A 23,461-nucleotide genomic window follows, 5' to 3' on the forward strand; every position below is an offset into this window, starting at 1 on the left:
CCACCACACTAGCTTTTGCCTTCTTTTCTTAAAGGAACAGCCTTCTTGTTTGGTCTTTGGTTAGCAAAATGCTACCTTCTGCTCTGCGGTAGAGACAGGCAAGCAAAGGGGTCTTCGCTCATTTTGTAGCTGACTTCTTGAGTTCTTCCCTCAGACAAAAGGGTACAATTGCCAAAATGACACTGTCGGATTTGTTTTTCCTTGATTCAGTTTTTCTGTGGAGTTAAAAAAAACCCAACCATCTGTATCCAATCAAAATTGACAAATTAGTGCCCATAAAGTATCCATTGTGCTGCACTGTATGAGAAGCTGCTTTAGCCAATAAGAGCAGTTCGACTTGGTTTCACATTTGTCACATTCACCTCTTGATCCTAATTGAGTGTGGACAGGGCTTATTAATCACAGCACCATGCCGTATGCATTTTCCTGCTGTGTCAATGGCAATCAATGATTATGTTTCCTATTGAATAGCTATATATCTTCTCTAGCAGATATTTCTCACTTTGAAATTAAGAATGCATAACCGTGCTGAATGGATTTAGCAACCTCATCTATGATGCACTATACATTCAGAGCAGTATTACACCACTTTAAACAGTCCTGGGGTACATTCAGATATGGGGAATATTATGTTAGCTTTTCTGGGTTATAATGCTAATGCTTCTATCCTGTTTTCTAATGTTCCTTTCACACTGCAGTACCTGTTGTGTTACAGAACGGTGACTCTCTGATCAATATACCGGTATGTTGCACTAAATTTCATTCACACCAGTAGGCATGTTGTGACGCAACAATGAACCTCAATGGACAACATTGCTTTCTGCAAATGCCTGCTTCTCTTCCTCCATAATTTGCCCGTTTAAAGGAGCAGGAAAGAACTGTACGCTGGCATACAGCTCCAAACTTCACACCCATGATTTTCCAGGTTTAGACGACAAGCGTTCTTCCTTGGCCACTCCTAGGTGTGATAGAATGCTGGGACAACATTTGGCAACTGGCTTTTACATTTCTCTAGAAAGATACATAGCAGATAAGGGACTGCATTTCTGTTTTGAAGGTAGTTTGATGAGGTTGTTACTAGATTAGGAGATGTCAGTTTCAATTAGAGGCCACGTAAGGAAACTGAAATTAAGAAAAGGATGCCTGAGATATCCCAAAATGGAACATTGCTGAAGAATCTCCCCTGCAGAACCAAAAATAAAAGACCTGGTCTAGCTTGTCAAGTGGAGCATGTCATTAGTTGTATCCAATCCTGCTCCGAGTAGATCCATTTAAATTAATGAATGTGACTAATTTAGGTGCATTAATTTCACTGGGTCTACTCTGAATGTAGCATAGTTGTTTACCACCCCATGTTTCTTTAAATAGTTTCTTACAGAGAGGTGAAATCTAGACAAATATAAAAACCGCTCTGAAAATGCTTTTTTAAAAAGCATTTTAAAAAATACATTGAATTTTCCATAAGGCTCACCATCTCCATCCAGTGTCACATTGTGTATTGCAATTAAAACACACTTAAAACGTTTTATTTGCAGCTATATAGCTGAGTTCAGAGTCACTGAACATAATTAGCATTTTGTTAGGACTATGTCTAGGCTGCATTCTTTCTCATTGATATCTGCTTCTCTCTGTGTAGAATTTCAGTATGGGGAGCATTCAGTCATGAGAAACTCCATCCCCATAAATTACATGCCCCATTTTTATGGTGTGTGTTTTCAGATTGTTTAGACCAGGCTTAAGGCTCCATACATTGCATAGAGCTTGGATTTGATGTCCCGCATGGGTTGCTGGTCTGTAACATTTTAAACTGCAAGCGGGGGATCAATTGTTGGGATGCTCCAGTGCATAAAATAGTGCCAACATATACAAAACTTGTATGTCAGGGCAGAGTGCTCCTGGCTGTGTTAATATTCCTTATAGATTGTGAAGTGAATAAATAATCTCCTATGTAATATTCTTACAATGGATTGAAAAGAATTTTCACGCTTGCTTTCAAAGGTTAGTCAAAGCGACCCTTATTCTTGCTGAGTCTGATTATGAATATTACTATCATCTCGGCTCATCAGAAGAGAAAAGCAATGTGCTCTCAAATGCTATCAAACTAATTCCTTATCTAGTTATTTGTGGATTAGAATAAAGCCAAACTTACACAAGGCTCTTAGAATCGCTGCATTATTCCCCCCCCCCATGCATTCAAAGTGAAATACAGTATTGCCCTCATTTTACGAGCATTTAACTTGCACAATTTGTATTGCACATGGGAAGGTGGGAGTGCTCTTGTGAGATCTCTCAGGAAGTTGGCTTGTGAAATCTTGTGAGAGCATCCTTAACACTCCCAGGGCCAGAGGACCGGGCAGGCCTTGCCCAAGAAACAAGACTGAGAGCTGAAAAGCTCTTGTCACAGGAGTTAACCCCAAGTAGACCCTGTGTGAAAAGAGCTGTTTTTGCTTCTGGGGCAAGGCCAACTTGACATGGCAGTTCTGGGACTGGCAGGAATCTTCTCTCCCCCCCCCCCACTGGCCACCTTATAGAAGACAAATTGGCTAGCAATGGGGCAGTTCCAAGGGTAATGTGATGTTGGCTATACACAGTATTCGCTTATACATACCATATTATCCTTGGAAATGAATACCTGTGTAAGCTGCTGGCCAACTGTATTTTGTTGTGTTCTGGCAGCGAACTCATGTCATTAATGTAAATCTATTCTCCTTTGTACAATGATGCCTTTCCCTTGCTGGAATATCTTTAGAGATAGTGTGTGTGTGTGTGTGTGTGTGTGTGTGTGTGTGTGTGTTGATAGTCCCTGCCTGTGGTCTCACAGAAGAAGGAAAAACCTGGATTTCTAAGCTAAAAATTTATTGGCTTAAATTTAGTATATGGGACGTAGTTGGCATGTGTCATAAGAGTATATTGCGAGGTGAGATATATTCTTTATTATTTATGTGCTTTGCATATTGCCCCGTGCTTCATGGATATTTTCAGTGCCAATGCCAGCACTTCATTCTGTCACAAGACTTGTTCAATGACCAGAGATTGTAGTGTATTCTTTGATCTGGCTTTTTCCACACTTCGACAAAGGAAAGAAACACGTAGATCCTGCAGCCCTTACGGCTTTTTCTTGTATCTCCTGAAGACATCTTTTCTGTGCACAAAAAAGCAGCGTATCTTCCAGCATATTTTTAATCCTACATGCTTTGACCTCTACAACAATCTCTGTCCATATTCTTTTTCAGTCTTAGGACACTACAGTTTCACGATCCATCTCCCAGTGAGGATACGAAATACAATTCTCTCTGAATGTTAAGATTCATGAATATCTAAACTTCTGCTGGTGTTTATCGGTCTAATTGTGCTTCTGTCCCAGTCTCTGAAATCACCATCCTTTGACAACTCAATCGTTATCAGATTATGGTGGTCTAGTGTTTTCTGTGGTGCCCTGCCGTGGTCCCCCCCCCACCTGATTTGTTGTGATTTTATTGCAGTAAGCCACAACTGCAGCACCAGGCTTGTTAAGCATGAACAGGCAGAGTGCTATTGAGGCTTTTCAGGGTTCCTGTGTCTTGATTAAAAGGTTCCTGTTTTCATGTCTTCCATTCTGTTGCTTCCTTTTGTTTGTGGCTGGGGGATTAGTGCTGAATAGGCTGTTAATTGCACCCTAATTGGCCCAATATCCCTTTCTGTTTCTGCACTGGAAGGGAAAGCCTATATTACTGATTTCATTTCCTTTATTTTTTCTTTTTCATTTTCTTATAGTGAAATAGCGCTGTTAATTTCTATAATTGGTGTAATCTCTATAGCAACCTCAACTCTTAAGAAAACACATTTATATCACCCCTCCTGATTCACTTGGCTAGTTTTTACAGTCTAGGATTATTTGCTGAATAAATTAGGAGGGCTCTTTAGTGCTAGAAGTTGTGTGGGGTTTTTTTACAACCTAGACAATATATGATTTTCTCAACAAGTGCAACTGTGTTCTGTTTACAATGACTTGTTTTTCTACAAAACAATACTGCATTCTTTAATGTATTGTGTGTGTCACATTGATCATTTCTGTTTATAAATCAGCGCCTTCACTGGGTCTGTGTAATTTCAGTGTATGACAGAAGCAGCCAGGATAATATTATATTTTGCAGAGAACAAGTGATGTGACTGGGTTAGTGGTTGTCCAAGGCAGGTGTGCTGAAAGAATTTTATTGGCCCAGTACACTATATGTGGATTGGACCTTCTGTCTCACTTGCAAAAGAGAAGAAGAAGAAGAGTTTGGATTTGATATCCTGCCTTTCACTCCCTTTAAGGAGTCTCAAAGCGGCTAACATTCTCCTTTCCCTTCCTCCCCCACAACAAACACTCTGTGAGGTGAGTGGGGCTGAGAGACTTCAAAGAAGTGTGACTGGCCCAAGGTCACCCAGCAGCTGCATGTGGAGGAGCGGAGACGGCGAACCCGGTTCCCCAGATTACGAGACTACCGCTCTTAACCACTACGCCACACTGGCTCTCAGAGGGCACAGATTTGCATAAAGTTTGCATTTGTTTTGTGTCATTCAAATTTGCATCCTCTTTTGCAGGTGGAGTGGAAGGCCTGCCAATAAATCAGTGGCCACACATGTAAATAAATGGTCTAATAGATAATGTGCATTTCTGCCTAAACCTGTTGAATTTCTGCTTGTCAAACAGCTGTTAAAGGTATAAGAATTCCAATCCTAAACCAAAGCCTAGGCTGCAATCCTGTACCCACTTAACCTGGGAGTGAGCCCCATTAAATGCAAAGACTTACTTTTGAGTAGACATGTAAACCATTGTACTGTATTGTAAGTTAAATAAGCCATTTTAGTGCCTGGGCTTTAGCTCCAGCACTTTAGAACATATGCCTAAGCCCCTTCACACAGTTTCCACATTTTGCGTTTGCTATGTGACAGGGTATGTACGCTACTCTTTAATGTCCACCTACACTTATTATGCAGTAGTATTTGCAGAAGAGAAATTCTAGGAAGTACCAGATCTCAGTCAAGCCCACCACAGGAAAGATGCAACCTGATTGCTGGGGGGTGGGGGTGGGTGGGACAGGAAGGACAGTGTGTGAATATTCCAAGAACTAGAAAATGAGATGGAAGCAGGAAAGGTGTACTAAAAAGGAGGGGCAAACTTGAGCTCTTTAGGACCCCGGGGATTCATTTCCTCTGGTATCCAAACAACTCATTCATCACAGTGCTTGACTTCACTCATTGACAAAAAACAACAACAAAAAACAACAACAACAAAAACACAGGCAGGAGCAGTCCGGCCAACTCATCTTACAGAAATTGCAAGGGTGCCTGACCTGAATGCTTCTATATATGTCAGTGTGAGAGTATCACCTGACATTCTCTGGTCTATTAAGGTTAGGAGCAGCCTGCCACAAAAGCTGTTGCCAACACGCCAGGGGTTAAGACAGTCTTGGCAAGTAGGAATGCAGGAATGGTCCCTTGTAGTCTGAAGGGAGCTTGAATTACAGGAACCAAAATAGATTTGTGAGGGGAAATTGGGGTGGATCCCAGCCCTCTGGTTGCCTGGGCAGGAGTCAACTGTGCCTGTTAAAGAATCTTGCTACAATATTGTGTCTTTTTGTGTTTTTCTGCCCTTTCCCTGGAGAGAAGGGGTGGGTCAAACACTTACTTGTTGATTAAATCCCTAGGTAACACCAGAGTAATGAATGATATCCAAATCCCATGTATCCAGAGTAGTGTTTTAGTGACAAATTAATTGGTAAAAACAGCAGGTAGGAAATTGCTCAGCAACACACCACACTTTGCTGGCCAAATGTTAAATAGCAAGGGGATGCTATTTTTATCAAGCTAACTGTATGACGGTGCCTATATGCTGCTCTCTCTACATCAGAACATCATTACTATCAAGATGTTGAGACTTCTGTAGCTCAGCTGCTTCTCATGGCACAGAGATACTGTGAGTGTGTGAGAACTCAAGGTTGGTGTGAGAAGCAGTTCCCTCACTGCAAGACAGGAGGTCACAGGGAATCAGGCAGAGGGCCTTCTCAGCAGTGGCACCCTCCTTGTGCAATACCTTCCCATCAGATGTCAAGGAGATGAGGAACTGCACAGCTTTTAGAAGACATCTGAAGACAGCCCTGTATTGGGAAGTTTTAAATGTCTGATGTTTTGTTATGTTTTTATATATGCTGGAAGCTGCCCAGAGTAGCTGGAGAAACCCAGTCAGATGGGCAGGGTATAAATAATAAAATAATCTTCTTCTTCTTTAAATGTCAGTTATATCTACATAGGACTTGTGTTAATGTTAGTTTCCTATTTCTGACTGTGAATTGCATGCAGTCCAGTTTTATGTATGTCTGTTCAGAAGCAGGGAATTCAATGGGATGTATTACTAGGTAAGTAAGCAATGGAAGGCAGTTTGCGTTACTTCCTTTTCTCCAGGGGTGGCCAATGTGTGGCCACCTCCGGACATTGCTCGACTACAATTCCCATTATTCCTGATTACCGGCCATGCTTGGTGGGGCCAGTGGGAATTGTAGCCCATCTGGTATAGGCACATCTGGAAGGACCACCCCTGCATTACTCCACATTAATACTTCAGGGCTTTAAGCTTTAAATCAGTTGCATACAGTATGCATCAGCATTGTCTTTGCTTGTGATTAAAATAAAAAGCTTTTCATAAGTAATATTTTTGAGTTATTCTACATCTGAGGTTAATTCATAATCTGCCAAATCCTTTTTATCTCCTCCTCGCATGTAAAGAGCTTTATACATCTACCAAGCTTGCAGACCCATCGTGCAGCAAAATACTATCACTTCCACATTAGTTTGCTTATCCTCAGAATCAGACAGGATAGTAAAATTTAAAGCACAAAGATGTTTCAAAACTAACACATTTTCCTGTTACTGTTCTTTTGGAACGAATAGATCAGACTTAATTACATTTATTCTGTTATGTCCTTCGCACCCCTCAGTGTGTACGCATTTGGTTGTCCATGCCAACAGAAGGTTGCCTATAGAAATGATAAATTATCTAGTTTTAAGAGGCTCTTTAAAAAAAACAAAACAGGAACAACCACCCACCATAAACTCATTGTATAGAAAACCTTGCATGGAATGTACCACTTAAGTAGATGGAAGTTTTCATTTTTGAATGCTTTTCTGTATTATAAGTTCCCTAGATGTATAAGACTGGGTGACAGGGAGAAAGGTTTTAGCCTCACTTTGTTCCTGACCTGCTAGTTTTCTGTGTGTAGAGGAATTATTCAATAGTAGCAGGAAAGCATTCTGTTATGCAGCCTTCAGCCTGCAGTCTGAAGCAGTGCTCTCGGAGGAACCGTTTATTGAGCAATAAGCTAGAGAAGGTTAGATCTCTATGTTATTCCCATAAGCAGCTACAGCAGCTTCACTTCAGAAGATGATTTGCACACACATTCAAGGCAGCAGGTTCATACAGAGTGAGTTATTACAGCTCCCAACTATATACACCCCCACCCTCTTTCCCCCTCTAGATCCCTGCTAGATCAGGCCAAAGCTTTATCTCTGTTTTCCAGCAGCGGCCAACCAGATGCCCAAGGGAAGCTCACAAGTGGGACATGAGGGCAACAGGACTCTCTTGTTCCCCCAGAGGCAGGTGCCTCTTTTACATTGCCTTCTCTTATACTGTGGAGGTAATACACAGCCATTGTGACTGGTGGTCATTGATTGCCTTATCTCCCGCGAATCCATATAATCTGCTTTTAAAGCCATCTAAGCTGATGGTCCTCACCACATCCTCAGTGCATGTATACTTTGCCTTTTTGATGTAACTCAGGAGGGCATGCTTGCAGGCTCATCCTGGCTCTGACCAGACTCAGATCTGCTTGCCTTCAGCAAAGTTGTTGTTATCATGTACCGTATTTTTCGCTCTATAACACGCACCCGACCATAACACGCACGTAGTTTTTAGAGGAGGAAAATCCATAGGCATGCCACCCGTAGGCATTCCCTCCATAACACGCACAGACATTTCCCCTTACTTTTTAGGAGGAAAAAAGTGAGTGTTATAGTGCAAAAAATACGGTACCTTCCGACTATGTCCCATTGACACCATAGGGTCCTATGTTGTTGGTTCTCTTCTTCCTTGCCTGCTTTTCTTATTCAAATGTGGCAGATTGCTAATTTTCCCAGGAGGAGGAGGAAAAAGAAAATCGTTTGAAGTTAGTTGTGGCTGCCTCTGCAGTGTCACCATAGGGAAATAAATGTGTGTGGAAATGCAATGCTTCATTTTCAAAGCTGCAGAATTCCATTCTTATACTTCTGCAACTTTCCATCGCTCTGGCCCTTCTTCCCTTGAAGTTTCCTTCTCTCCCCCTGCTGTGTTAAGAGTTTCCTCTCTCCAGCACTTAACAAGCTCCTGCCTCAGCTCAGCAACTCATCAGATTGGACAGTAAAATACTTTATAAAAACCTTCCAGGTTCTTACGTGCTCTGTTTGTAGCATGTTTTATGGACATGTTTCAATTCCTTGCTTAAGCCTAAAGTGCCATCAGAGCTATAAGATACGGCTAAATTTATACTGTCATTTATCACCTTTTCCAGTTCTACACTTGAAAGCACTTTTTCTCATTTACATTGCTTCGGGTCCTGTGTCATGCTGCAATAATGTAATTCTATTTGCTTACCGTTTGCAGTTGCAGGAATAGATTGGTTTGTGGGGAGGTGGGGGGGTGGGGGAAGGCAGGGGCTGACATGTTTTAGGCCATCAAGAACCGTTCAATATGCTGCAGTCTCTTTTGAATGTGGGATTGCTTCAAGACTCTTGTCACACAAAAGCAAGTAATGCTTCATCTAGAGTAGGCCAGCAGCAGCCTGGTCTGTAAAAAGGAGGTCTGCTTAATTGGACACACACAGTATATGCAAGGTGTGGTAATGTGATAAGACAGAGACTTGCAGTGTGGCAGGTAGAAGAGCTTGCTTTGCGTTTGGCTGAGATAACGTTGCATTGCGTGGTGATTTTATGCATTTCTGTCTCCTTCTCTCCAAATGTGAGCAGTGTTCCTCGGTAAAACTCCACACGTTGCCACCCTACGCTCGCCTGCGATGTAAATACAGTTGGAACAAAATGCATACAGCAACAGTCATGTCATTTGTGGGAGGTTGTTTAGAGATAAACTAGGGTAATCTTGCTGAAATGTATTTGCGCTTAAAACATACATTTATTTTGCTGGCTATCTAGCTAAACCTTGGAAACCCTAATTCAAACTTTAATCTGCCAAAAACACACAGGGGTTTTTCATGTGCTGAATCTGTCTCTGCCAGCTGGCATTGCTATCAAGGATGTAATGCTCAAGGTTTTAAAGTCTGCGAGCAAAATGTTTGACTACCCAGTGTCTTTTTCTTCTGTAGTGCATTCTGCGGGGTTGAAGTGTTGTTGTGTTTTGCTTCAAATCTTCTGCAACACAGAGCGCAGAGACTAAAAGTGCCATATTCTATTAATAATCTGCACTCGGAGATTGTGTTATAAAATCTGTGTCAGTCCACATCCCACACAGCTATTGAAGACCAGTGAATGCTTTTTTTATATAATGCAAGAGCTGGTGGCAGAATAAAGGCTGCCTGTATCACAACGTGCGATGCATGTGCTGTGTAGGCTTGGCTGGGAAAATGGCACATCTGTTCTCCAGCAATATGAAAGTAGTGCTGCGGTTGTTGTTTTTAAATCAGTTTGGGGACATGTCCTTCAGTGCGCATCTCACTAAAGAAGCTTGTGATTGTAATTTGTGTCCTTCTATAGTCCCAATTGAGTGACAATAATGGGCAGAATGAATGGAAGGAGTGGGCAGCAGGATTGCAGTCTCTATTCTCTTTCCCCCATCCCCTCCTCCATGTGTTTAGCCTAAGTTCTGAAAAGAGTCTTTGTATGAGGAGGGACTTGGCCAGTTTCAGGATTCTCAGCTGTACATCAATAATCTGTACGCATGCAATTCATCTGAACTCAAAACTACCAAATTTGCACCCCCCCCAAACCAGTATACAAGCTGGAACATAGCTTTCCTTTGAAATTCATACTTTTCCACATTTTGTGATGCAGTTCTCCCTCCAAATAATGTGTGCAAAACACGTTTGTTAGTGAAAAGTGCACACACAGATGCACACACTAAAATAATGTGCAAGAATGCATCATAGTAATTGAATGCAGAAAAGCATATATGCTAGGCAAGATTACATGCAAATGTGTATATTAGGAAAAATATTAAATGAAAATGCATGTACATTTCCATGTAAACTTTGTTTCTCAGAAACGTAAATGTATATGGTGATTGGGCAAATTGAATTTAAGACTGGAAAAATGAGAAGTTAAGAGCCAATGAAATTGACAGATTTGTCCATCGCTGCAACTTTGTGCATATTTTGTTCACAGTTTCAAGAACAGTCACCATGATGCACCTCCCTACCCCCATCCCACATATTCTGTGAATGTGTTAAAAGTCCTTGCAATTATTGTTCAAGCTTTGAAAGATTGTTGCAATAGTATTTCAGATACGCTGGCTTGAGAACCGATGGTTAAACTAGAGTTTTTCAGGGTAGGCTGGCACCCTAGAGGCAGCAGAACATTTATGTGCATCTTGGAAAAAATGGGTCCATTCACAGCTGCTATAGCTTTGGAACCTTCTCATAAACTGCGGACCTTTCTGAAGCACAGTGAAGTATGGCAAGGGCCAGAGAGAAGGAGGGGACAAGAATATAGTCTGACTCGGTAAGTGGAGTTCATTGTAGGCTATCGTGGGTTTCCCTCTAGTCCGAAATACCAAATCTAGCCTTGAACAAAGAGGTGGGAAAGGGAGCTGTAACTTTATGGATGGTAGAACATTTGTGTTACATGCAGAAGATCCTAGGTTTAATTCCTGACAAATCCAGGTAGGCTTGAGAAAGACTGCTATCTGAAATACTGGATAGCTCTATCTGGTAGTTTCAGGAGCGTGTTGATGGTGTAGATAGAAATCCATGCAAACTTGAGAATGTACTTCAAGCACAAGCAATGAAGTCTTTGGGTGGTGAAAATTGTTTCTGCCAATGAATACTGTCGTTTTCATCTAAAATAATTCTGCTAGAAACTTCCCAACTAGGCTGAATGTTATGAATATGTAACAGTAATACTGTCTCCTTTACACGTAGCCAGAAGCAGGATCTGAGATGGCATTGCTTCAATGACTAACAGTCAGTCAAAATGTTATTTGGAAACACTTCAAGGCCCTTGCAAATCCTGCTTCGTTATTCATCCAAGTAGACCCATTTAAAATCTGTGTGATGATTGTTTTTTACCAATTTAGGATGCACAGCAAATTCTAGTGTTTTGACAACGGGAACATGTGCCTGGCACATTCTGCAGGTCATTTTCTTCCCCTCACTGCCTAGTTTTGTTGTTGCAAACTTAATTGCTGCCTGAATGCTTCGTTGAACTGATAGCAGTAAACTCAAAGTCGTGCCTTTACCCTTGAGCGCCAGAGCAAAAACAAAACAAAACTTCCTACCATTCTGTTTGATTTAATTAATTAGAGATCCATGGATTAATTTGGTTTAATTAATCATTGCCCCAAGTTTCACTAGGCCACCAGACTGCAGAGTCTGAGAATTGTTGCTGGTACCTACAAAAACACAAACTTGGGGGTAATCCCTTTTGCATGTAAAGAGGGACGCTTCTATGCTTCTGTAAGCCCCTCTGAAGTGATGGACAGCCAGTTCAAGGCATGGCAATGGAGTAGTTTACATTGCAAATATAAACTCTCAGGACAATGGGCCACTTGTAACACAGAACAGTGGGCTGCATGTGCTTTTCACTCCCCTCCTGCTGCCCCACACCCTCTGTCCCGCTACCACTTTCTTTATATTTCCCTTTGCCTCTTGTTATCTAGCTCCCATTTTCCCACTGTGACCACGCATTCATGTCCAGTCATTCATTCCTCTCCAGCCCATTCCACTACAGCATGGTTGGGGAACCTCAGTGCCAGTGGCCAAATGTGCCCTTCCAGGGCTTATTTTCCAGTAGCCGTGCTGTCTCCCAGTCCTTCTTTGCACTCTCCTTGAGTGTCTTTTCCTGCTGGAATGTGTGATTGGTAATGTCTCTTGCTCACGTGTGTAGAAAGTAGGATGCAGCCTACTGTGGAAGTGTAAGAGCGACATCCATTGTTCTGACCACTTTTGTCTTTGACCCCACCTACTACCACTGACGGGATGCGGGTGGCGCTGTGGGTTAAACCACAGAGCCTAGGACTTGCTGATCAGAAGGTTGCGGTTCGAATCCCCGCGACGGGGTGAACTCCCGTTGCTCGGTTCCAGCTCCTGCCAACCTAGCAGTTCAAAAGCATGTCAAAGTACAAGTAGATAAATAGGTACTGCTCCGGCGGGAAGGTAAACAGTGTTTCCGTGCGCTGCTCTGGTTCACCAGAAGCTGCTTAGTCATGCTGGCCACATGACCCGGAAGCTGTACGCCAGCTCCCTCAGCCAATAAAGCAAGATGAGCGCCGCAACCCCAGAGTCGGTCACGACTGGACCTAATGGTCAGGGGTCCCTTTACCTTTTACTACCACTGACAGGTAGCTGCTGGAAGGTAACCCACAATGGGGCTCACAGACTGAAAAAGCTTCCATACCTCTGCACAACGTGCTAACATTTCTTTGCCCACCTTGAGACCTTCTACTTTCCCATCTGTCCCCTTTCATTGTATCCCCTTCTCCATTCTCAGCCTAATTCTCAACCACAAATTCTCCTTTTCTTTCATGAGTTTTAGTGAAGCACAGCTTTGTCTTTTTACACTTAATCACGTGCATTCACACCTCTTCCACACCTACAGTACACCTCCTTAAAAGCTAAGCAAATTAAGAATGATCATCTTGTAGAAGTGTCCAGAGCCAGCCACTTTAAGTCACTTGTTGCAAAAACAAGGGAAACGTCTTGTGTCACCTTAAAGCATGGGTAGGCAAACTAAGGCCGAGGGGCTGGATCCAGCCCAATCGTCTTCTAAATCTGACCCACGGACAGTTTGGGAATCAGCGTGTTTTTACATGAGTAGAATGTATCTTTATTTAAAATGCATCTCTGGGTTATTTGTGGAGCATAGGAATTCGTTCATTTTTTTCCAAAATATACTGTCCCACCACAAGGTCTGAGGGACAGTGGACCAGCCCCCTGCTGAAAAAGTTTGCTGACCCCTGCCTTAGAGACTTAACACATTCTGTGTGCCATAAGCTTTTTGGACTCAAGTTAACTTCGCAATAATGATGTTTTTGACTCTGTTAAATACTGATCCCCCCCCCTTAAAAACAGAATAAATTAAAGCAGTCAACTGCAGCCATGGGTTTATATCTCGCTCCTCCTCCTGCCCCCTCGCATCTAATTAAGGCAGGGTATGCAGTATTTTAGACTCCATATTACTGACTCTGCCCATTTTAAGGCTTTGGGGGACCAATGGGCTGAAATCTTGCTTGAGATTCACCTTCCTTTTCACTTTACCATGCGTCAATGTCACACACACACACCCCGGTGTTAAAAACAAAACTTACTCCAAAACCATATGCACATAATCCTTTAAAGGCCTATCTATATTTGGCATCAGAAGCAGTATGTGAAGAATTTATGTTTGTAAAATTGAAAGACCAAAAAAATTTATATAGGATTCACTTGCGTTGTATAGCTTTCCTTCAGTACTTCTGGCTTCTGCATATGGGAATCTTTTTTTTAATGTCAATTAATGTAAACACCAAATAACAAGTTTAAAGAAATCATTTACACACAATTGAAAAACTGTATCAGGATTGTTGTAAATTCTATCTCGTCTTATGCTCCCCAACTTTTATTGGTAGCTCATTCAGATGTGAGATTATGAATAGGAATTTCTCACGTGCTGTCTCTCTGTAGAGAGAACAGATGACAGTCTTGACTGCAGGATTGTTGATGGTAATTTATTTTTTAAAATAAATAATTTGGAGGTTGCTCTTTTGCTTTCACAAGTTGAAAAGGCCAGATTGAGATAAAAAGGAAGCTATGACAACATTTGGAAAAGCTTCAACCATGTCCATGCTGCAAACTGTCTCTAAAGCTTCAGAAGTTAATGAAATGCTTAAGCTCACAGGGGACAGAGAAACTGGAAGAAACATTTGGGTAAGCTTGGGTAAGCTTCTGCATCCTTTCCAGATGCTATGAAACTAAATTTATTTTCTTTTGACAGTATCTTAAAGACTCCATGGAGATATAATGTAGTATCTACAAAATGGGGCAGGACTAGTACAAAAAGAGCAACTCAAGCTCCCACTTCTGCTGTGCCCAAGTCCTAAGTGGTTGCAGACTGATAAGCAGGCCTATTTTGTTACTTGTCTTCAGCCACTCTAAAGTTAAACACATAGGCAAGGGCTGCAGCCACTTGCTGATGGCTGAGAGGAACCTAGGGAGGATCTGAATCATGTCAGAAGCAACTGATGCTAGAGTTAATTTGGAATTAACCTCTCTCAAGCAAGCTTACTGGCCCCACCATTTGATTCTTCCCCAACAAAGGCAGAAAGGAGGAAGAAAGGGGCCAGCGACAGTTTTTGTTGAGGTGCGAAAGTATCCTACTTAAAAAAACAAGTCTAATTGTTGATTCATAATCCAACACTGACAATTTGCATTTCTGCGGTGTGTTTAATTTAGGCAATTTGTGGCAAAGTTACATTGCGCACCCCCTCCCCGCATGTTTGTTTTGTGATTTTCCACATTAGGTTTGCTTATGCAACTCCTGTTAGTGGGGTTCTGGGATGGGGAGTTAGCAGCAATGTGGCAATGCTTTATGGTCATTATTGGTCATCGTTGATGTGGACTTCTCCATGTGTAAGACCTGGGCAGTTGCCACCCATCCCACCCAAAATATGTGTATCATATGGTTCACTTCTCAGTTCATGCTACTGCTTTATACCATTTTCTAGCACTGGGTAGATCACTAAAGGAGGGAGAACTTAATAGGAAATGTATGCAAAATTCCACATGTAACATGAGAGCAGAAATCACTAAGGCCACATTAATTCTTTAAATTTTGATAACATGACCTCTCTCAGAAGAATGCCAGGAGTTCAGATATTTATACTGCATGAAACAAAATCCAAATACATTCCCAATCTGCGGAAAGATGAGAAAAACGTGGCACAGAACTATTGTTGTGTGCTTTTCCACAGTCTGCATGGTATGTGAAGTGACACCAACAGCTATCCCTCATTAATTTTAACGATGTAGAGAGTCTGGCATATATTGAACCTGAACTTGGTCGTCTTCCTACTTGCGTCTTAATGAAGAAACAGCATTTGGAATGCCAGATATTTCAATCTCCCCTCCCCTCTTTGTTTTCCCAGGTCCATGGGGCAGGTGCATGGGAGATGAATGCGGCCCAGGAGGCATCCAAACCCGAGCGGTCTGGTGTGCCCACGTGGAAGGATGGACCACGCTGGTCACGAACTGCAGGCAGGCAGAGAGGCCAGACAACCAGCAGAACTGCTTCCGGGTTTGTGACCGGCACAAGGAGCTATACGACTGGCAGCTGGGCGACTGGAATCCGTGCCAGCCAGTTCTTTCAAGGAGCGTCGAGAAACTCGCGGAGTGCGTCCGAGGGGAAGAAGGGATTCAGAGGAGACACATAACCTGTGTCCAGAAATCGAATGGTGTTGTTGCTGAGGACACTATATGTGAGTACTTTGAGCCGAAGCCTCAGCTAGAACAGGGATGCCTCATCCCTTGCCGGCAGGACTGTATCGTGTCCGAATTCTCGGCTTGGTCAGAGTGCTCCAAGACCTGCGGCAAAGGGCTGATGCATCGCGTCCGACACATTGTTGCCCCACCCCAATACGGAGGCTCTGCCTGTGCTAACCTGACTGAGTTCCAGGTTTGCAACTCATCTCCATGCAGCGCTGAGGAAAGCATGTACAGCCTGAACGTGGGGCCCTGGAGTTCCTGTTCGGTGCCCCATACCCGTCACATAAGGCAAGCGAGGAAACGAGGGAAGAACAAAGAAAAGGAAAAGGACAAGGAGAAAGCGATAAGGGATCCGGAAGCCCGTGAGCTTCTGAAGAAGAAAAGGAACCGTAACAGACAGAACAGACAGGAGAACAAATATTGGGACATACAGATTGGATACCAGACGAGGCTGGTGATGTGCACTCACAGGAATGGGAAGACTGTTGCCTTGAGGTAATCCTGTTTTTCCTCAACTTAATCCTCTACAGGCAGTGAGGATTTTGAGTGTGTTCCATTGACGTACAGGTCATTTTGGACCTAGGAGAGGGCAGGATGGGGGCGGGGCATAACAGGGTGAATGCAGGCTTATGTGGACTCTGCTGATGTGCACAGGGACCACGGACGCAGCTCCTGTGCAAATTGGGGGTTGGATGTATCTCTTTTTAAAGTTCTCCCCTTTTAAAGCTTGGTGGCAACCTCCCATGCATGAATCAAGGCCAGTGGGAGTGGCTAGAGGGGAAATTGGGGGTGGGGGTGAGTACCTGTGGGAGAACGCTAGTGGGTAAACCAGTGTTGCTGTCCCTTCAGCCTTTACTCGATTTAAAGTATGGCTCTTGTTGTACATTTTATTTGGTGTCCAGGGTTTAGATGAGAATGATAGTGACCAGGATGCACAATGCCAGTGGAATGCTGTGCAAACTGCAGAGAGTTGAAACCTGTAAATCATTGTAGCATATAGGACAACGGACTAATCACTTCAGTAGAAGTCGCAGTGTTTTGAAATGTCAATTAAGAATGGATATACAAATTACAGATCTTAAAGAGGAAATTGTTTTGGAAGGCCATCATGCAGACTCAACTTGACCAAATTCCCTAGACAAATCTGCACAGCAAGGTAGAGAGATGGTGAACTATGTAAATCAAAGTGTCCTTCGTGCCTTTATTGCAGAATGAATAGAGGCCCCTGTGAGAGTTGAAATGTTGGACCCAGCAATCATGTTCACTATGCAATAAAGCATACAAGTTGCACTTTGAGATATACATATCACCCCCCTCCCCCACTGCCTTTGTTTTGCTCTTATGTTTGGGAGTGGAAAAATAAGCTGCACTTAGAATTCTTGAAAATGCAGGTGCAAAACCTGGGCAGAAAATTCTCAGTATTGTCTTTTCCAATTTTGCACGCCCTTTTCCTTATAGCATGTTTGGGTATACAATCAGTTAACTTTTGTGAATGAGATAGAGTTTTGTTTTTCATTACTAATTTGGGCAAGGAAATTGTTGTTGTTGTTGTTGTTGGCGGCATCCATCTGTCTTGAGAGATAATGGAGTGTGCCTCCAGGGGTGAAGTCAAACCGCTGGAGAATCACAGCGCCTGCTGTGGCTGCAGAGACCGATAACTCATAACCGCTGTTGCCTGTGTTGCTTTTGGTGTGTTAGCAGCACCAAAATGACCTCTCCAGGGTGCAAACCTGGGCAGTCAGTATGGAGGTCCTGGGCTGCCCAGATGACAAGACCCTCCTCTCGGCCTCACTGATGTGGTCCAAAGGAAAGCAGAGCAATACATTTGGCACCAGCTTGGCTGCAGGAGTTGCCAAAAGGAGGCATACAATGCACCATCCAACTGTCTTAGTGACTCCCCTCTGGGTTTGTGGAGGGTTTACTCCTTAGCCATTTCTTCTCCCAAAGATATATTTTCAAATGGGGATATGCGAAACCCTCAATTATAAATGGAAAAAACCTGTGAGATCAGAAATTCACTTATCTGGATAAGATTTTACATGCTTAGTTTGAATAAGCGTTCATGTTCAAATGAATGCCCCATGAACTTGATGTGGAGATTTATATATTTACATGCTCCATTTTCCTCTTTACTGTAATGCTTACCCATCAATCTTACCCACAGTTGATTGGAGATAACATAGTGTTCAATTGAACATCTGATTAGTAGGGTTTAAAACCTCAGCCTTAAATTTCAGTCTGCACTCTTGTGCTCAGCATGTTGAAAGATTGCATCCTTACCCCTTTTTATTTTGCTCTACTTGGTATTCTTTTGTACTGATTTAACTTGCATCGAGCACCATTGGAAAACATTTTAAAAGTGGTCATTCAGTCAGTTCTCGAACTGGAAATGCATAACAGAGGTTTTGCTGTTCGCTTACAACAATCCACTATGCTCTAATGTTCTAAGAGAGGCTTGGCAACAATATACATTATGAAACGGTCAAAATAAATTACTCATGCTCATCTCCTTGCAAATGTTGTGACACTTGTCACGGAGGAAGTACAAATGAGCTTTCTTTCACAAGCCTCCCTTGATACAAGGTTCGCAGGGCTCAAGGAACATCCATGTCTTTATGATGTCACTGCTCTGAACCAGAAACACCCAGCCACAGAGGACTCAACCAGATGTTTTGAGAGACACGGGGTTGCTGTTGCTCTTTGTTTCTTTCCCTCCTCTTTAGATAAACACTATGTGTGATGTGGCACAATTGTTCTGTGCAGTGCTTCCCCCCAGCCTCATATCACTGGCTGTCTGCAGTGGACATAGGACATGGCACAGGAGGAATGAAGTTGCATCGTGAGTTATGTTTACCTAGATTTTGTGTAAGAGTGTGGCCAAAGACACAGAATAGTAGTGTAGGAACACAGGAAGCTGCCTTATGCTTCCAAGTCACACCATTGGTCTATCTAGCTCCGTACTGTTGACGTTGAGTGGCAACAGCTCTCTCAAACGGGGCATTCCTAATCCTACCTGGAGATGGTGGCAAATGAACCAGGGACCTTCTGCATGCAAAGCAGATGTTCTACTACTGAGACCATTTTTTTAAAATCTAGTGAAGCTGTAGCTTTCAGGGCATACCAACCCACATTACCTGAAAGATAACGGGCCACAAGAAGACTCTGCAAACTAATGCATAGGAACGAAGAATTAGTTCTTTCACAGAAGCATCTGGCAAAGTTTTCTTTTGAAGCAGCATTCATATGGTTCTATGAACGCCAATGCAAATCCAGCAGATTTAAAAGGGCCAGCATTTTCCTAGAATTGTTCTTGTTTCGGCCTTATATGTCAGATACTGAGATTCCTGCATTTCACAGGGTTGGGCTAGATTGCCCTTGGAGTCCCATCCAACTCTACAGTTCTATGATTCTTCTCCCACTGAATGACTGATGGCAATAATTTGCTTATGTCTCAAACATAGTTCTCTTAAGGGTATTTTTAAATAGTGCATAAGTAGATGTGCCAGTTTTCTCATTGGTTACGGGACAGTTTATAGTTGATTGGTAAATCAAATACTTTTCATCAATGGTTGTTCCCTGCCTCCCTTTGCACTGCTGAAGAATGTGACTTAGGCCACATTTGCACCATACATTTAAAGCACCATGAAACCACTTTAAACAGTCATGGCTTCTCCCAGAGAGTTCTGGGAGCTGTAGTTTCTTAAGGGCGCTGAGAGTTGTTAGGAGACTCCTATTCTCCTCCCAGAACTACAGTTTTCAGAGTAGTTTAACAATCAATCCCTTGTTTCAGAGAAATCTGGGTATTGTAGCTCTGGCATGGGAATATTTTATTTATTATTTTGTACAAATTATATGCTGCTTGATTGCAAAACAAACAAGCAAACAAGCCTCAAAATGCTCTCCTCTGACAGCCCTCAGCTCCCTGGGAATAGGAGTCTCTTAATGACTTACAGCACCTTCGACAAACTGCAGCTCCCAAGAGTTCTTTGGTGGAAGCCATGGCTGTTTAAAATGGTATCATAGTGTTTTAAATATATGGATGTTGCAGCCTAAGTCACACTCTGGAGCAGTGCAGAGGGAGGCAGGGCCAGTCCCAGGTGTTAGCTGGAGCACAAAGGGACATCCTGTAGCATAGATAGTTAGCGGCAGGTAACAAAGCCCTCTCTCTCCAGGGATGGTGGTGAACTGGGAAAGAGAAGCTGGAGAGTTGTTGCCAATATTTAGCTAGGTGGACCAGAGATAGGGGCTCAGTGTAAAGCAGCTTCCATATACAAATGTCGGAATGCAAAATAAAGAATGGCAATGCCCAGTCTTGGAAGCAGTTATGTCCATATTTGTAAAACCATTCCCTTTGACCTGCTGCAATATATCCATTTGCTGATACCCGGAAAGTGGCACTGGAACGTATTTCATCCCTTGCCTGTGGTAATTAAGGTGCCCAGTCTTGTTTCCAGATTGGTTTGAGGGATATTTCAGCCTGATCAATAGCTATGACAAGGCGAGTATCTGAAGGCATGGTCTGTTTTCATTACAGACCTCACAGCGATCCATTTAAACAGAGAGTGAAGGCAAAAATTGGCCACAGGTGTGGATTTTCTTATCCCGGTTTTGAGAAACAGATTGAGAGAGAATGAAGTCTCCTGAATCTGGCAGTTGTAACACATCATCATCATCATTTTATTATTTATACCCTGCCCATCTGGCTGGGCTACCCCAGCCACTCTGGGTGGCTCCCAACAGAACACCAAAATCAGAATAAAACTTCAAACACAAAAAAATTCCCTAAATAAGGCTGCCTTCAGCTGCCTTCTAAAAGTCAGATAGTTGTTTATTTCCTTGACATGTGATGGGAGGGTGTTCCACAGGGCGGGCGGTCCTACCGAGAAGGCCCTCTGCCTGGTTCCCTGTAACCTCACTTCTTGCAGGCAGGGAACTGCCAGAAGACCCTCGGCACTGGACCTCAGTGTCTGGGCAGAATGATGGGGGTGGAGACGCTCCTTCAAGTATACTGGGCTGAGGCCGTTTAGGGCTTTAAAGGTCAGCACCAACACTTTGAATTGTGCTTGGAAATGTACTGGGAGCCAATATAGATCTTTAAGGACTGGTGTAATATGGTCTTGGCAGCCACTCCCAGTCACCAGTCTGGCTGCGACATTCTGGATTAGTTGTAGTTTCTGGGTCACCTTCAAAGGTAGCTCCACGTAGAGCGCATTGCAGTAATCCAAGCAGGAGATAACTAGAGCATGCACCACTCTGGCGAGACAGTCTGTGGCCAGGTAGTGTTTCAGCCTGCGCACCAGATGTGTATAGAGACATCCTGGAGGCCTACATGGGGGGAGAACTCCTAACCACCCTCTCCACAATTTCCCACAAATTTTCGTGAGCCTCCCTTGTATTTCTTAATTTATATACCGTAATGCCTTAGAAGGTTCATAGCATTTTATGGACTTTTTATCTGTGTAAATCTTACAACCACCCCATAAGGTGGCCAATATTATCTCCATATTTCATATTTGCATCAAGAGTCTGAGTCACTTGCCTAATAGGTTTATGGCAGAGAGAAGAGCTGAAATTTGGGATTTGTGGGCTTCCACTCATGGTTTTCGGCACTACGCCACAACTAGCCGTGTTGTCCAGCCCCATCTTGCTTCTTCTAAGATGGGGCACCTTTCAGTACAGGATTCCAGTTATGAGCTGTGAAAGGAGCACAGGCTGGGGAATACATCTGTGCTTCATGACCCCTGCTTGGTAGTGCTGGACCCTGTACTAAAATTACCAGGTTGCTGCCAAAAGAGATGGAACTTTGTGTTATTTTTTTCTTTTTCTTTAAAGCATACAGATACTCTTGAATGACCAAACATATGCAGTGTGGACTGCACTCAGTGAAAAAAAAGTAATTTGTTTTATTTCCTTTTTCTTTTGAAACAAAATAATTTCCAATGGAAAATGAAAATCATGTTTATGAATGCTCAGGCTATATGGGACACTAAAAGGAGGAGAATTAAAGCAGAGAAATGCTGCCTACAATAAAGGAATAAACAGCGTAGAGTAGTTCCCTAGAGACAGCTGTAGAATATGAAACCCCCAAGCCCTCAGGAATGTGGAACCCCCTCATCCTGTAGAGTTAATGGTCTACAGCTGAACAGTCTTGCATTACTAGTGTGAAAGCTGCTGTTACTTATTTAACCTGGAATTATTGTGCTCTTTGTATGTAGGAGGTGGGTTCCCCACCCCCTTTCATTTTAAAGCTGGAAATAACAACTCAGCATTCAATTGTTTCATTTCTGACATGTACCCAGAGATTATGTTGGCAGCATTCTCCCTGCTGAATTTAGTTACGTTATTCATTCCAGAACAATGGAGGAGTCAGTATGTAATCAAAAGGGAAATCAAGTAGGGGGAAATAAATGTTAACAGTTCTAGTGTGCTGGGAATAAAAAGTAATGGGGGGAAATGCCAAAAAAAGGGTAAAATGACAAGAAGCTCCAGCATAAAAAGGCAATACGTTTGAGAGTGAGGGGAAGTTAAGCCAGGGGAGTACAGTGGTACCTCAGGTTAAGTACTTAATTCATTCCGGAGGTCTTAACCTGAAGCACCACTTTAGCTAATGGGGCCTCCTGCTGCTGCCACGCCGCCGGAGCCCAATTTCTGTTCTCATCCTGAAGCAAAGTTCTTAACTTGAAGCACTATTTCTGGGTTAGCGGAGTCTGTAACCTGAAGCATATGTAACCCGAAGCGTATGCAACCTGAGGTACCACTGTACTCTACAGAGTGAAGGTTTTTTTTTTTTAAAAAAACAAAGCCTGGGCCTTTTGTTACCACTTATGTGGGAGCAGCTTGGAGCACCATTCCACCCAGAAAGAGCTCTATACAGCTGTAACAGCCCCCAGGAAACTGGATAAACACTGGCTTAGAGAAAGTCCATAGTATGGTCTCCTTCCACATATTCCCTGGCTTCTCTTGGTGCTCAGCAGAAGAGGGAAGGAGAGGCATTGCATGTGGATGTGGCAAATGATATTTTCCTACTAAATACCAGCCCTGACACATGAGTATTTGCTGTAGAGAGCAGTCTGGCCATGGCTAAAAACCAGTATTTTGAAACAAGCAGCTGAAGCCTAATAGGTTTCAGGAGAGCACATGATTCAATGACTGTTGCCCTGAAGTCATATTTTGATAAACCTTTTCTTAGTATGTTTTTTAGGTCATCCTCTATCCGGTTTCTACTACTTGATGATGCAAACCCCTTACCCTTCCTTTGATGTTACGTTGGATTTCCAGAACAACACTCAGTATAGTTTCTAATACTATTTAGCCATCAGACCGAGTAATGGGAAATTCTATTAGGACAGACTTTTCTTTTCAAATTAGCATTTTAACCCTTTTCCATATGTATCTGTGGTCACCACCATGCAGACAGCTTTGCATATGGTAATCCATCATAACTCAGGATGAAATGGTTTGGACTTGCTGTACACGTTTCCCCATTATATATGTTAGTATCTTTATTGGTTTGAAGCACATGGTTTGGTTAATGGGAATAATGTATTATTCATACATTATTTCCATTAATATATTATTGAAGCACATGGTTTGGTTAATGGGAACCTTTTGAGCTAACTCAGCGCTGTAAGTTTCACTTTGGTTTTTGAGAGTCAGACTTGGGTTATCTGTCTACAACATGCTATAATTCTGGCAGCCTTTTACCTGATGGTGATATTTGACACTTGCCATCAGCTCCAATTTCTCCCTAGGCAATTATCATTGTCTCAGTTCACCCCATGGTA

At 42.7% G+C, this 23,461-nt stretch overlaps 1 protein-coding gene across 5 annotated transcripts in view; it reads left to right on the forward strand.

Moving 5' to 3' along the window:
- THSD7A (thrombospondin type 1 domain containing 7A) overlaps window positions 1–23,461 on the forward strand; it is a 268,112-nt gene that overhangs the window by 116,139 nt on the left and 128,512 nt on the right. For all 5 annotated transcript variants that reach the window (XM_081164264.1, XM_081164266.1, XM_081164267.1 and 2 more), the window contains exon 3: window positions 15,341–16,172. In XM_081164264.1, coding sequence (XP_081020390.1) covers window positions 15,341–16,172 — 832 coding nt within the window. The remainder of the gene's footprint in view (window positions 1–15,340; window positions 16,173–23,461) is intronic.

The sequence above is a fragment of the Podarcis bocagei genome (genome assembly GCF_964188305.1).
Source record: "Podarcis bocagei genome assembly, chromosome: 12".
NCBI lineage: Eukaryota > Metazoa > Chordata > Lepidosauria > Squamata > Lacertidae > Podarcis > Podarcis bocagei.